The 15,454-nt window shown below is 35.4% G+C and overlaps 1 protein-coding gene across 1 annotated transcript; it reads left to right on the top strand.

Moving 5' to 3' along the window:
- On the top strand, positions 1–15,162 carry LOC145557966 (uncharacterized). The gene is made up of 8 exons (XM_081619132.1): positions 1–573; positions 666–1,608; positions 1,715–3,037; positions 6,149–7,820; positions 7,940–9,411; positions 9,540–9,699; positions 14,529–14,721; positions 14,851–15,162. Exons 1-8 carry the CDS (start codon positions 1–3, stop codon positions 15,160–15,162), a joined length of 6,648 nt encoding a protein of 2,215 aa, XP_081475258.1.
- The last annotated feature ends 292 nt before the right edge of the window (positions 15,163–15,454 follow it).

The following is a 15,454-nucleotide window of genomic DNA, read 5'->3' as shown; positions in this document are numbered from 1 at the left end:
ATGGCAACAGGTACGGTGTTGAGTGTTGCGCAAACTCTATTTGCAGCACTACAATGCAAGGAATTGAGAGAGTTATGCTCCAAGTTCAAGTATGAATCTGAACTTGAAGCTCTTCGAGGCACCGTCGAAACCATCCAAAATGTCCTCCTTGATGCAGAGTCCAAGCAGCAGGAGCTCAACCATCAGGGGTTGAATTGGGTTAACAAGCTCAAGGATGCTGTCTATGATGCTGATGATTTGTTCGATGAATTCGCCACAATTGCTAAGCGACAGAAGAGAATGCCTGGTTGTAAGATCTCCAAAAAGGTACAAGCTTTCTTTTCTAGTGAAAACCAGTTGCTTTTTGCTGTTAGGACTTCTAAAAAGGTTAAGAAGATTAGAGAGAAGCTAGATAGCATTGCTACAGATTGCGCTAAGTTTGGGTTTAGTGACGTGTATAGGCCTGTTAAGAGAAAAGAGGAAACTTGGTCTTATGTCCATGAAGATAGTATTGTTGGGAGAGATGCTGAAAAGGAGGTTATTATGGGTATGCTATTGAAAGAGTCAGATTCATCAGTTAATAATGTTTCTTTTGTGAGTATTGTCGGGATGGGAGGACTACGGAAAACTGCTCTTGCTCAACTTGTGTAAATGATGTTAGAATTAATAATGAATTTGATTTGAAGTTGTGGGTCTGTGTCTCTGATGAGTTTTCCCTAGAAGAAATCCTTGGTAAGATGTTGAAGGCGGCCACTCAGCAAGATCATGGTGATGTTGGAGTTGATGGATTGCAAAATAAGGTAAGAGAACGTATACAAGGGAAAAAATATTTCCTTATTCTAGATGATTTGTGGAGCGAATGTCGTGATGAATGGCTAAAGTTGAAGGGGTTCTTGCAAGTAGGTGCAAAAGGAAGCCGAGTTGTGGTGACTACACGATCAAAAAAGGTGGCAGGAGCTATAGGAGACGATCCAATGTACACATTAAGAGGTTTGTCAGATGATGATGCTTGGTATTTGTTTAAGAGAGTAGCATTTAATCAAGGGAGTCGAGAGGTTGATGATGACCTTGCAGACATTGGTAAAGACATAGTGAAAAAATGTGCAAATGTTCCCCTGGCTATTAGAGTCGTAGGGAGCATGTTGTATGGTCATGATAAAAGCGAGTGGAAATTATTTCAGAGAATTAAGTTGTCTGAAATAATGGGCCGAAGTAGTGAAGATAGCATAATGCCAATATTAAAGTTTAGTTATCATCAACTTAAACCAGGGTTAAAGAGTTGTTTTAGTTACTGTGCACTCTTCCCTAAGGATTACCGAATTGAGAAAGAGTTATTGATCCGGCTATGGTCTGCACAAGGCTATCTTGACAATGATATGCAAAACAGAGAAGATATTGGTGAGGAGTATTTTTCTATTTTATTGCAGAGATGTTTTCTCCAAGACATTGAATATGATAAATATGGTGAAATATCTTCTTGTAAAATGCATGATTTGATTCATGATCTTGCACAAGAAGTTGCAGGAAAGGAGTCGTACTTGATGGAGGACACTAGCAAAAGCCCTTTTTTTGAAGGGAAAACTCGCCATATTTCTGTTTTAGTTAATCATCCCTTCTTGCATAGTTCAGGTGATACTTTTAGGAAGTTGAGAGGATTGCGTAGATTTTGAATCACAAGTGTCCACAATTTTAGCGAAATGCAGGCTCTTGAGGGTATTGTATTTGTGCCATCTAGGCATAAAAGCTATACCAAGTACAATAAAGAACCTTTTGCATTTAAGGTATCTTGATCTCTCTAAAAATCAACAGTTGAAGACGCTTCCTGAGTCAATTAGTAGACTCTATAATCTGCAAGTATTGAGCTTAAGAGACTGTGTTCGACTTAGAGAGTTGCCCAAGGACATGAGGGAACTAGTCAATCTCAGGCATTTGGACTTAACAAATTGCTATAGGCTGAGTCATATGCCTGTTGGAATGGATAGCATGACTGGTTTGTGTACCCTTACAAGGTTTGTATTGGGTTCAGAAAGTTCAAAGAAAGCCCAGATTGGTCAACTTAGAGATTTGATGCCTCTAATCAACATTAGAGGTACACTTGAAATTGTATTTAAAAAAGGATATGTGTACAATTTGACCGAACAGGGAGCATATCTATTAAACAAGGAGCATCTCAAGAGTTTAACAATACAAGGAGGTTGGTGTCACAAAGAATCAAATCTAAGACTGTTAGAAAGACTGAAACCTCACTGTGATCTAAGAGAGATTATTGTACGCGGATATAAAGGCGTTACATTGCCAAGATGGGCAACCACAATGGAAAACTGTCTCCCACGGCTTGTGAGTATCAGCCTGAGAGGTTTTCATAGTTTGCAACGTCTGCCAGCGTTGACTCAACTTCAGCATCTTAAATGTATTTACCTCAGTGACATGCCCAATGTAGAGTTGATGGATAATGACAATAATGTTGCACCTTCGTTTCCGTTGCTTGAGACGCTGTTCCTTAGTAATTGCCCAAGGTTGAAATTTTTTCCAAGATGTCCATATGTGAAAATAGTTGATTTGCACGGCCTGAATGAAGAACTGGCATTTTGTCAACAAAGAGATGATGAAGCAAATGCAGCGACTCCTGCTGCCTCCTCACTTTCCGTCTCGTCTTCAAGCAGCAATGACAATAATTCAGCTGGCGGTGATGTTTTCGATTTGTTGGATTTAAGTATAGACAGTATTCAATTAATGAAGTCCCTTTTCGGGGAGTCTATACGAAGCATTGATCGTCTCTCATTGCATGATAAGGAGGTGGAGAATTTGTCGAGTGTTGTACAAGATTACCAACGAAAGTACTTACTTTCCGTTGATAGTCTTCATCTTCTAAGTTGCCAAAATTTGAAGAGTGTGTCGGGAGAAGGTATAGAGCTTCTCACCAACTTGAAACGTCTCTCAATTCAGAGATGCCTTAAACTGGAACTGGAAGAAGAGGAAGGGTTTCCATGGAAAGACCTTCACGCCCTCTCTGACTTGAACTTATTTGATCTTCCACAAGTGAGAGATATACCAAAAGGCATTCAATACTTGACTTCCCTTCAAACTCTCTCTATTCAATTTTGTGAGAATATGAAAACCCACCTGGAGTGGCTTCATTGCTCTACGTCTTTGCAATCACTTTATATTTAATGGTCTGAAGGTGAAAACGCTACCCGAAGCAATCCTCTCCTCCCTCACAAGCCTTACTATAAACTATTGCGATGGATTGATGGAAAGATACAATAAACCAAATGGGACTCACTTTTTTCAAATAAGCCACATCCCCAATTTACAGCTCAATTTTTGAGTCATCTTGCAAACAAATTTGTCTCCACCACATTCCGTAAGTATTAATATTATTGGGGTACAATTTACTTGTGCTTTCTTTATTAATTTCATATTCATTATTATGTTTTTTTACTGTATTATTAATTTCCTATTGTTAGCAAACCTTTCTATTAATTTGCTTATTGCCTACAGTTTTAGGGTACTCCATATGCTTTTACTTTTTTACTGATTTGGTAGATACATGATATAACTGTTTTTGTACATTTAAGATGTGTTTTGTAGGGTTAAGTTTTATAAAGGACAATTTGATACCTTTAAATGATTTTTACATGCTTAATTTCTTGTGATGAAACCAAATTTATCGATAGACTCAGTATCTTTTATTTATATTGAGGTGAATTTTAATTATTTTATAGTAATTGATTTACAAACTTACTAAAAACTTGGTTAATTTATTTCTAAAATTTACTAAATTATAAATATTTGTGAAACAGTCAAAACAGGAAATATATCAAAAGATTGTAAATTAATATTAACAAAAGGAAGTAAAAGATTGTATTTCACATAATGACAAACTTTTTGAGTATGTTATAACAGTTTGTTATCTGTATGCGTGTTATTAGCTAAGTTTGAACAATATTTGATTGTATAGGCGCTATTGTAATGGTGATGTACTCTAGGTAGCCACAAATTCAACATGATTCAGCTGTTGAGTAAAGTTCCAGGAAAGGATTGTGCTCTCTGGAAAACGTTGCTGCTTGTTTGGTCGTTGCTGCTCAGATGAATAGTAAATCTCGCCTTGCTTTTTGTGTTAAGGAACTCGTCTATATAATGTAATTATGTAAGTAGGCCTTTGCAAATGATGTGTGGGGTGCATGGAGATACCCTTCCTAGAAGGTGAGCTTCATGGCCCTCTGATGCTCTTTCAGGCCTAGAATAGTGTTCAATGTAAATGCCTAAAACAGTTGGAAATCACGGCCAAATCAGGTGATGGCAAATTGTAATGTAAATAATAAATTGGGGCATCAATGATGTTTGTATGATACAGAAAGTGGACTTATTTTCATAGTTTCCGTACTCGGCCATGCCTGAATTGAAGTATCAATTGACAGTTTTATCTACCCAAATTCTCCACTACAGCTAGCCTGCAGGTAATATTGCCTACCCCTCTAATAAACGGTCTGTATCGTTTATCATCAACCTTCAAAAAATTGATAGAAGCTATGCTCCACCACTGAAGAGACAATGTAAGAATAGTAAGAATGTAAGATGAAGTAACCATTCTAGTGAAATATAACTCTACGTTTCATTTTCTTTGTTTTTTTATGATAATGCAAGATAAAGTAGCTAAAGCAAATATTATATCCTTGATGTTTAGAAAGAAAAATTTCTTGTTTCTCATGGTGAGAAACATCATAATGGTATTTTTGTGAATAAATCAACAACTTTTTCATTATAGTGGGCTCTACAATTGAATAAAGTTGAATAAAGTTGTTGGTTTATTTAGGAAAATGCCATGTGAGAAACTGGGGCATCCTCGTTTAGAAAAGGGCATTTCTCCTCCAAAAATATCTAACTTCGTTGATGTTTCTACAGAGCTTTATTACATGCAAACTTTGAATCACCTTTGCACTGTATACAAATTAAAACACAATCAAAGGATGCATTAATTAATCTAATCTCAGCTACTATACCATTAGCAGCTCCGAAAAAAGGGACTTCTTGAACTGATTATAGGAGCAAGAAGATCAGAGGCAAAATATTCATTACCACAGTGAAAACTAAGTTGTGTATACATTCTTAATTCTTGTGATCAGAATTGTCACGAAAGGCCAAGTTTTGAAAGAACAGAGCTATTGGACTCCCAGTCAGTTCTTCTTAGATATTTCAACAGCTACTTCCTTTGCTTGCAAGCCTCGACGACAATGCTATCCTATAACAAAATAACAGCATAATTGTAACTTGTAAGCGTCCTATTCTTCTTTTAATTAGTGTTCTTAGACTCTTAGTTTTTTTCATAATCATTTCTACATTTTTTTGGCTGAATCTAGATTAAAATTTTTTGTAGTATCACATCACATTACAAGTATTATGAGGTACTGAGTATGATTTCATTGTTTATATGAAATTGAATGTCTAATTAAAAAAAATATGCTAATAAAAAGTTAAAAAGCATTACAATGAATTATTGTTGCATATATCACCCTTACAGTCACAATGACTAATTTGAATGGACTTTGCCTAAAAAAAAATAAAAAATTCATTCGTAGTAGCCAGCTAAGCACTAGTCACTAGGTATTTACAATTAGAGGCACTTGCACTTATTTATTTGTCTTTTATTGCCTGGTGGATGTAGTGGTTGAAGTCAAAAAATATAAAAAAAATACTTGTACTACCTATATACGTAGTATACAAAAAAAAAAATAGGGGTAAGTTAGTCATATATAGCAGCAAAACTTGACAGGAAGGGATCACTTAATTAGGTCCCTTTAATACAATTTGAAATGAGCAGACTTGATTAAATTAAGCATTTCAGTGTTCCTAGCATTGATTTTCAATTCTCTATTTGGCAATTTGGAAAGTAGTTGATTATATTTATTAGTCATAGTTTGAATTAGGTGAGGATAGATTAGTATGATAGCTCGTTTACTCACGAATAGTTCGGTGAATAAGTTCAAGAAGGGCGCCAGCATGTCCAAAAATTGGTGTGAGGGTTGACTTTTTGTTTTATGTTTTATAATATCAGCAGTTCTATAGAACAATTGTGCAAGTAGTTATTAAAATTCTACAACAAATTAAATAATGTTACATTATCTATTTAAAGGAAAGAAGAACTTATGAAATTTTCACCAATTACCAGAAACAAAAGCACATTCCTTCCTCTATTTCTCTGCTAATTTGCTTGTCATTGATAATAAAATGGCTGCTGCGCTGGTGCTAAGTGCTGCTCAATTACTATTTGCAGCACTACAAAGCACGGAAGTGAGGGAGTTATGCTCCATATTTGGGTATCTATCCAAACTTGACGCTCTCCAGCGCACCGTGGGAGCAATCCAGAATGTTCTCCTTGATGCGGAGTCCAAGCAGAAGCAACTCAACAATCAGGGGTTGGATTGGGTTGACAAGCTCAAGAATGCAGTCTATGATGCTGATGATTTGTTCGATGAATTTGCCACAATTGCTGAGCGACAGAAGAGGATGCCTGGTGGTAAGATCTCCAAAAGGGTACGTGCTTTTTTCTCCAATGAAAATCAGTTGCTTTTTGCTTATAGAACTTCTCGAAAGATCAAGAAGATTAGAGAGAATCTGGATAGAATTGCTAGAGATCGTAATCAGTTTGGGCTTAGTGATGTGTATGTACCTGTTGAAAGAACAGAAGTGAAAACTGGGTCTTATGTGCATCAAGATAGTATTATTGGGAGAGAGGTTGATAAGGAGGTTATTATAGATATGCTGTCGTTGGGAGATTTGGATTCTTCAATTGATAATGTTTCTTTTGTGAGTATTGTCGGGATGGGAGGGATAGGGAAAACTGCTCTTGCCCAACTATTGTACGGTGATAATAAGATTGAATTTAAATTAAAGTTGTGGGTTTGTGTCTCTGATGTGTTTTCCATGGAGGAATTTCTCCGTCAAATGTTGAAGTCGGCCACCGAGAAAGATCCTGGTGATCTTGGATTTAATGGGCTGCAGAATGAAGTAAGAAGATGTATAGGAGGGGAAAAATATTTTCTAATTCTAGATGATATGTGGAATGAAAATCGTGATGAATGGCTTAAGTTGAGGGGGTTCTTGTGTTTAGGTGCAAGAGGAAGTCGAGTTGTGGTCACTACTCGCTCAGAAAAAGTGGCAAAAGCTATAGGAGATGATCCGATGTACAAGTTAGGAGGTTTGTCGTTTGATGATTCATTGCGTTTGTTTAAGAGTGTAGCATTTAGCCAAGGGAATAGTCAAGTAGTTGATGATGTCCTTGTTGAAGAGATTGTAAGAAAATGTGCAGAAGTTCCCCTAGCTATAAGAGTTGTTGGGAGCATGCTTTATGGTCAAGATAGAGGAGAGTGGGAATTATTTCAAAGACTTGACTTGGCTGAAATGGACCGAGATGAGGAGCGCATAATGCCAATATTGAAGTATAGTTATTATCAGCTTACGCCACAGTTAAAGAGTTGTTTTAGTTATTGTGCACTCTTCCCTAAGGATTATGTTATTGATATAGAGTTATTGACATATCTATGGTCTGCACAAGGCTATCTTATGGGTGATGGGATGAGCATAGAATATATTGGAAAGAAGTACTTTTCAATTCTGTTACAGAGATGTTTTTTCCAAGACATTAAACATAGACATGGTAAAATTAAATCATGTAAAATGCACGATTTGATTCATGTTCTTGCACAACAAGTAGCAGGAAAGGATTTGTATTTGATGGGGGAGAATTCCACAAGCCATTTTGACAGTAAAACTCACCATCTTTCAATTTCTGTTTGGCGTTACCCCTTGCTAAGCCAAAGCGACACTGTACTTTTGCCAAGGTGCGGGGATTGCGTACATTTCTTCGGCCTTCTGATCGTCAATTGGATTGTGAATCTCAAATGACCAAAATACTAGGAAACTGTCAGCGTCTTAGGGCATTGGACTTGCATAACTTTAGCTTAAAAGCTGTGCCAAGTACAATAAATAACCTAGTACATTTAAGGTATCTTGATCTCTCCGACAATGAGAAACTGGAGATGCTTCCTACATCAATTGCCAACCTCCATAATTTGCAAGTATTGAAGTTAAGTTATTGTTCCAATTTAAAAGAGTTGCCAAATGACTTGAGGGATCTAGTCAATCTTAGGCACTTGGACACAAGCCATTGCATTAGACTGACTCATATGCCTTCTGGAATGGATAATTTGACTGGTTTGTGTACCCTTACAAGGTTTGTATTGGGTGGGGAAACTTCCAAGAAAACCCAAGTTGGTCAACTTAGTGATTTGTTGCCTCTAATTAACCTTACAGGTGACCTCAATATTGTATTCAGAAACAGTTACTCCTACAATGCCACGAATGTTGAAGAGGGAGCATATCTGTCAACAAAGATTCATATTAAAGCTTTGAGTATAGAAGAAGAAGATATCTCGCCTCACAAAGAAGCCGTGATCGTAGATGAAAGATTGCTAGAAAGACTTGAACCCCATTGTGATCTTAGTTCCATTGAAATCAAAGGATACAAATGCATAAAATTGCCAAGGTGGTTAGCCACATTGGCAGTCTCTCTGCCACAGCTGGTGCGAGTCTCCTTGCAACATTTTCACAAGTTGCAACATCTGCCTTCATTGAGTCAGCTCCAGAAACTCAAATCTTTGGTACTCAAGGATATGCCCAATGTTGAGTTCATGGAGTATTATGACGGTGCTGCTGCTGTACCTTCGTTTCCATCACTTGAGTCTTTGGTGCTCGAGAATTGCCCAAGCATGAAATCTTTTCCTGAATGTCAACATGTGAAAAGCTTCCATCTATGTGGCCTGAATGAAGCACTCACATTTTGCAGACAAAGATATGGTGAAGCAAATTCAAGTACCAGCGACAACAACAAGAATTCAGCTGGAGGTGTTGTTTTTGATTTGCTGACGCTAGAAATAGATAATTTGGGACAAATGAAGTCTCTTTTTGGGGAGTCTATACAAAGCATTCATAGTCTCAGATTGCAAAATATGAAGGGGGAGAGTTTGTCAATTATTGTAGAAGAGTACCAGAGATACGCAACTTCCATTAAACTGCTTGAGTTTTCTTGTTGTCCAAACCTAAAGAATCTGTTGGACGGAGGTATTGAGCATCTTACCAACTTGAAACATCTCGAAATTGAAGATTGTCCTAACCTGGGATTGGAAGAAGAGGAAGGGATTCCATGGAAAGCCCTTCACGCCCTTCGTGTCTTACATATACGATTTCTTCCACAGCTGGTAAATCTACCTAAGGGCCTTCAATACCTTACTTCACTTGAAGCTCTTATCATTCAACATTGCAACAACTTGGAAACTCTCCCGGAGTTCAAATCTTTGCGATCACTTAACATTCATTATTGTCCAAAACTAAAATCGCTGCCAGAATCGATCCTCCCCTCCCTCAAAAGTCTTCGTATAGCCCACTGCGATGGGCTGATGGAATTATATAGAGAACCAAATGGAAAAGACTGGTCTAAAATAAGCCACATCCTCTACTTAGATCTCATTTTTTAAATTCATTCTCATGAAACTTTGCAACAGTGATACTGCTGAGTTGGTGCGGAAATGTGGATGAATATGAATATGTATCTATTTTGGATGTGCCATCATCCAGAGTATGCCCCTTGTGTAACTTGAATGGTCAGTGGCAGAGTAAAATTACTCGTAGTCTTGTATGTGGAACACTCAACCGAAAAACATGGTTTGTAAATTTGCTTGTATGCATTTGATTGTCATTTGCATAGCCGTTTAGAATGAAATTAATTTGAGAAGTTGCATAGGCTGCCTATATAGTATATATACAACAAATTTTAATGTAAATGCTTTAAACAGTTCAATTTCCGGACCAATAATTCTTGTGATGGCAAATTGTCTAATAATTTATAATAGTGATGTTTTTCTATCAGCTAGAAAGTCGCTTGTTTTCATAGTTTCAGTGCTCGGCTCACCTGATTAAAGTACCAATTGAGAGAAGCTATCATCCACCACTAAAGAAATAATGTAGATGAAGTAACCATTCTAGTAAAAAAATATAATAACACTGCAATACATCCTCTTTCCTTTGAGAAAATACAAGTTTATCAATATAATAAATAAAATTTGTTCATCAAATGGCAAAATGGTAAATAAATTAACAAATTTTTATTAAATATAGGCCCCAATATTGTTGATATATTTACGAAAATGTCATGATGACTGGGCCTTTATGTTATTTTATTTACCATTTTGCCATTTTATAAGTGTCATAATTTTCAGATTTTGTAAATTTTATAACCTAGGGTTTTTAATTATAGAAAATCATGCTTTTAGGATTTTTATGAACAATTGATTTAGGGCTTTTATAATAATGATGTTTTGAAATTTTGGTGATTATAAGTACTAATTAGTTTAACTTAATTCCAAATTGTTTTGAACACTTAAATTCGTGTTTTAATTTTAAGATTTCCGTTCGTTAATATTAATCCCGTTTTAATCCTGATCAGGTTCTGAACTCATCCGATTTTGACAAAACAGTAGTGTTTTCCATGTGGAAACAACGTTTTAAGAAAGACTCACTAACTTTGGTAGTGAGCACCACCCTCTCGTGGCCAAATTCAGCCTCTAAATATGATTTTTGGGCAGTTTTTGATTTTAACGAAGTTTTTTTATACTTAAAATATTATCCTTGAGTTTGATTCATAAAATTAATTATGTTTAAAGTTAATTAAGCATAAATATATATTTTTTTATTGAAGTTTTAAGTGCTGGAAATAGTTCCTAAGTACTACTTTTGATCTTTTATAAAGAGGGTTTAATCACCCATTAAAAAGGGAGATTATTAGAGGTTTTTAAATAATTTTAAGATTTTTATTAAACTTTAAACTTGTTATAATTTCATTTATAAGAGTGTATTTTAAGGTTTTTATGAAGAAAATTTAAAGAACTATATATAAGCCTTTAATTTTAACTAAAGGGAGGTTTTAAAGTGTTGTTTGATTTGGATTTTGAAGGTTTTAAAGTAAGTTAGTGTTGCTGTAAATTTGATTGATTGAGTATTGATTGAGATGTTATTGTTTGGTTTAGGAGAGGAGTTTATTGAAGGTGATTTCTAGTTTTTAAGTGGCCAACCGAATTGTTTACACGAGGTATGTACATGTCTACTTCATTGTAAGTAGTATCATGTTTAGGTACCAAAGAAAAGAACTTAGTTTCATGATTAGAGAACACTTGGATGAAAATTGTTTGGTTATACATTTAATTAATTCATGTGCTTATGTTTATGAGACATGTTTTGGTGAATTGATTATGTTTGTATGGAATTATGGATGCAAACATGTTGAATTATATTGGATTAATTGTTTGTATGGAATGTTGATACAAGCATAATTTTATTGGATTGGTTTATTAACCACATTTGGATTATCACATGATTGGAATTAAATGGTTTGAGTGGAATGAATTTATTAAGTATTCCACAAGGTTATTATTTATTTATTTATTACTCAATCATGACTTGTTAGTATGTTGAGTAAAGGTGGATTAAGCCAAATTGGCTAGGTGGGTTGACTATGTTCAACAATTTTGGATAATTTGGAAGTTTAACGGAATTAAAGGTCAATTTATTATGTGATCACCATTGTCCTAAATAAGATTAAAAGTGAATTGATGTATGATTGTTATGTATGGTCTACTTGATTCAGTCGGCTATTAATTAAAATTGCAATCACGTAAAGTGAAACATGGATGAGCAATAAAACTCTGGAAAGCGTGCACTTCTGGAGTATTGACAATTATGGGTTGGGGTACACGGTGGTAGCCCGTGGCTTTCCGAGGCTTGTTTGATCAACATGTCCTCTTTTCTTTTGGTATTTACATTTTATTTTATAATGAAAGTTAGATGGGATCCTAGACTAACTTTGTGAAAATGGAGTCGCGCCATTCTTGCATCGCGCTATGATAGGTTGTCGTACACCTGTCAAAAATAAATTCCTAACAAAACCAACTAACAATGTAGTAGAGTAAGTAGGGTCGAATCCACAGGGAGATTGTATTAATCTAACCTCTAAGAAATTGAAGAAACTAACCTATGTCACAAAATTCAGATAGAAAAGTAGTCTAAATTAAAAAAAAGAAATAAAACAATTAATAAAAAGACCTAGGGTTATGGTTCACCATGTTTATAGTTCTAAATCTATCAAGCATCAATAACAATTCAATCAATCAATTATCTAGAGCAATGGCTAAGCCTACGGTCGGGTCTTAACGCTCTCAATTCAACATATGTAGTTCGGTCGCTAACATAATCAGAATCGCTAATTGTAGGTAAGCCTCTAAAAGTAAGATCTTTCGATTCAAACTCTTATTAACATGAATTAATCATACAATTGATCAGGTTGCAAGATTATCAATAAAAACACTATCAATTAGAGATATGAATAATCAAAATATTAAAATTATCAATCAAGATTCATAATATAAACATGGATTCCCAAACCCTAGAAATAAAACTACTCTAGCATGAAATAAATAAATAAAACTAGATCTAAGGAATAAAACATAATAAAAAGCAAGAAAATAGAAATAAAATACCTCAATGAATTAAAATAGTAAACCCAAGAATCATCCATGGAAGAATCCATGGAGATGCCATGAGAAACTAGGGTTCAAGAGAGAAAACTAAAAAGAACGTAAAATAATAAAAGATGTAAAAGGCCTAAAAAGGCATAAGGGAAAATATCCCTTGGGATATTTATAAACTTTCTAAATCTAATCTAAAAATAATTAAAGAAAAGAAATAAGAAAATAATATATACATAAGTTGCAATATTATTGGATGATAAAGGATGACGTGGCACGAAGACTAAGTACGATGTGGGACGACGAAGCTACTCGAGGCTTCAAGGGCTACTCGACCAGACCTGCGGGCGCAGGCCTAGCCGTGGCCTGGCAGTAACATCAGGTGGCCTCGAGTGGGCGCGGGGCAGAGGCGCAGCCAGCCCTGCGGTGTTACACCTCGTCGCTGATTGCATTTCTCAGATTGAAACGGCCATATCTTCTGTTCTAGGAAGCTTTTTTGGGCGTGTGACCTATCATTAGAAAGCTCTTCAAGTCTAGTTTCCAACGCAATTTAAATTGATTCAATCCAATATTTAGAACTGAAGTTATGATCAAAAGAGTGATCAAAGGTCTGTTTTGCCACTTTACAAACCTTCGTTTTTCTTCGTTTCTAACTCAAATTCATTTCCGTAAAGTACATAACGACCCTTGTGAATTCTATATTCATGTCTCATGCACATATTAATCAAAATCAACATCCACAAACATGGGATCTCTAATTAATAAACTTAATTCATCGGCTTCCATCAAAATATCACCCGAATCAACTCCAAACACTACGAAAGCGTCCAAATGTCTATCAAATCACCTGAAACATTAAGAAAAACACAAACGGAGCGTAATAGAGTACAAAACAAACAACTTATGTATTTACGACCTAAAAAGCGACTAAAAGACCTAAAAAGCAACTATAAACTTAGCATAAACGTGCCTATAAATCCTATATAAATGTGATTCATCACGCTAAACTTTTATTTTAAATGGTCATTTGGGACCAAAATAATTTGGTGGATTGGACAACCTCGTCTATTGCTTACTCCAAACTAAATTAATTAAATTAAATATAAAGAGTCAAGTGTTTGGAATTGATTAGAAAGTATGTTGAGTCAATTGAATTGTTTAAGTGTGGAGTCTTGATTAATGGATTCGAGTTGTATATTTATTTATTTTAACTAGTTGAGCAAGCTAGATTTTGTGCGTTGTAGCTTGTATGTACTCAGCTTTGCTGAATGCGTGCTTTTGTGTGTTTTCTTTTGGTCATGGTCTTCGCCTTTCAATGACCCTGTGATGATCCAATTATTACACTTGTATTATTGGGGAGCAGTATTGCACAAGTTATCTTGATGATGTGAAGTTCAGGGATTTGACATACGCATTGTCAAGGGATTGGTGTGATTGAGAGTATTCGTTCTTTGTGTTAAACTTATTTATGTTTTACTATTCTAATTATGTTTTGGGATTTTGATTATTGGTTTTTAAATAAGGGTCTTTATGGTTCCAATTTGTAAGCTTTGACTTATTGGTTTTCTAAATTATATTATTTTAAGATTTAAGTTGGATTTCCGCTGCAATACTTTGATAAAGCCTTAACGTTTTAACACGTGGCGGTAACATGCCAATGGTTCTCCTCTATTTTTATTTAGGAAAAATTGCCCACAATAATCCGACCTTTTGCCCGTCCGCTGAAAATAATCCCACCTATTGATTATTTTTTAATAATCCCACCTTTACCCCCCGATCTTTTTTATTGGTCCCTACAGGTTACCTTACCTGTTGTAGCCTGTTTTGGGATGACGTGGCTTCCAACGGTTATATTGTGTTTAATTTTCCTTTTAAAAATTGCCAGCTCCTCAATTTTCATTTATCTTCCTTCTTCATTCTCTGTTCTAAAAAAAGATTTTCCCTTTATACTCTGAATTTCGTCTTTGAATTCAGTTTCTTCTCTCAGTTTAATCTGTCAGAAATGGCTAGTAGGAGGCATAATGTTTCAAGTAGTTCTACGTCGTCCAGAAATTTTGGCTTGGTCTCCCCAAAATTGAAGTGCAAGTGTGGTTTGGAAGCAATTACGCGTACGGTTAAGCATGGTGAGAACGTGGGGATGAAGTTCCATGGATGCCCTAGATGGCCTGTAAGTCCAGTTTATTGTGCGAAATTACAAGTATTTGATTAATTAAGATAAATTAACTTGATTAAATTGGGCATTTGAAACTAGGGTTTATATTCTAATTGAATTGGGGTTTTATCATTTTTTTTTCAGGAGGGTGATTGTGGCTTCTTTCAGTGGGTTAATGTTAACCCCAAGGATGTTGATGAACTCCGATTACAAGTGTTTGAAAGAGATACGCAAGTAGCTGAAAAAGAAATGGAGATTGATTTACTTAAAGAACAATTGAAGAGGATGGAGAAGAAATTGGGAAATAAGGAGGATGAGTTGGATGACACAAAAATGGAACTTTGCCACACTCGAATTGAACTGATGAAGGCTACAAGGAATGAGAAGAATTTTTCCCTTGCTCTGTTTGTTTCATGGATTTTCTTTGCTTTCATGATAGTGATTTTAAAGGCATGATTGTGATGTATGTAATGATTGTAGGTAGTTTACCTAAGTTAAGTTAGTTAAGTTTGGTTAAGTAATGCTTTTTGGTCATTTGTGTCATGTATTGAGCGAAGACGTATTTGTTATGTAATGACCAATACATTGATTAGTTAATGAAAGTTGTTTTAACAATGAAATGCACAGTCCTTGCATTTCTGACATAATGCAGAATCATATAACTGAATAAGTTTAACAAAAGAGGGTGAAACTGTTTCCCAGTCATACACAAAATGAACCTTCATAAGGTTCATGACTTCACAATGTA

This window comes from Chenopodium album, chromosome 9 (genome assembly GCF_948465745.1).
Source record: "Chenopodium album chromosome 9, dcCheAlbu1.1, whole genome shotgun sequence".
NCBI lineage: Eukaryota > Viridiplantae > Streptophyta > Magnoliopsida > Caryophyllales > Amaranthaceae > Chenopodium > Chenopodium album.
This window is presented reverse-complemented; position numbering and strand designations above follow the sequence as displayed.

What these genes read in the sequence shown, in the direction of transcription:
- LOC145557966 (XM_081619132.1), top strand. Translation starts at nt 1, where the DNA reads ATGGCAACAGGTACGGTGTTGAGTGTTGCGCAAACTCTATTTGCAGCA. An exon ending in TCCCTTCTTGCATAGTTCAG is followed by an intron (nt 1,609 to 1,714) that starts GTGATACTTTTA and finishes TGTGCCATCTAG; the next exon opens with GCATAAAAGCTATACCAAGT. An exon ending in CCCCTCCCTCAAAAGTCTTC is followed by an intron (nt 9,412 to 9,539) that starts GTATAGCCCACT and finishes ACTTTGCAACAG; the next exon opens with TGATACTGCTGAGTTGGTGC.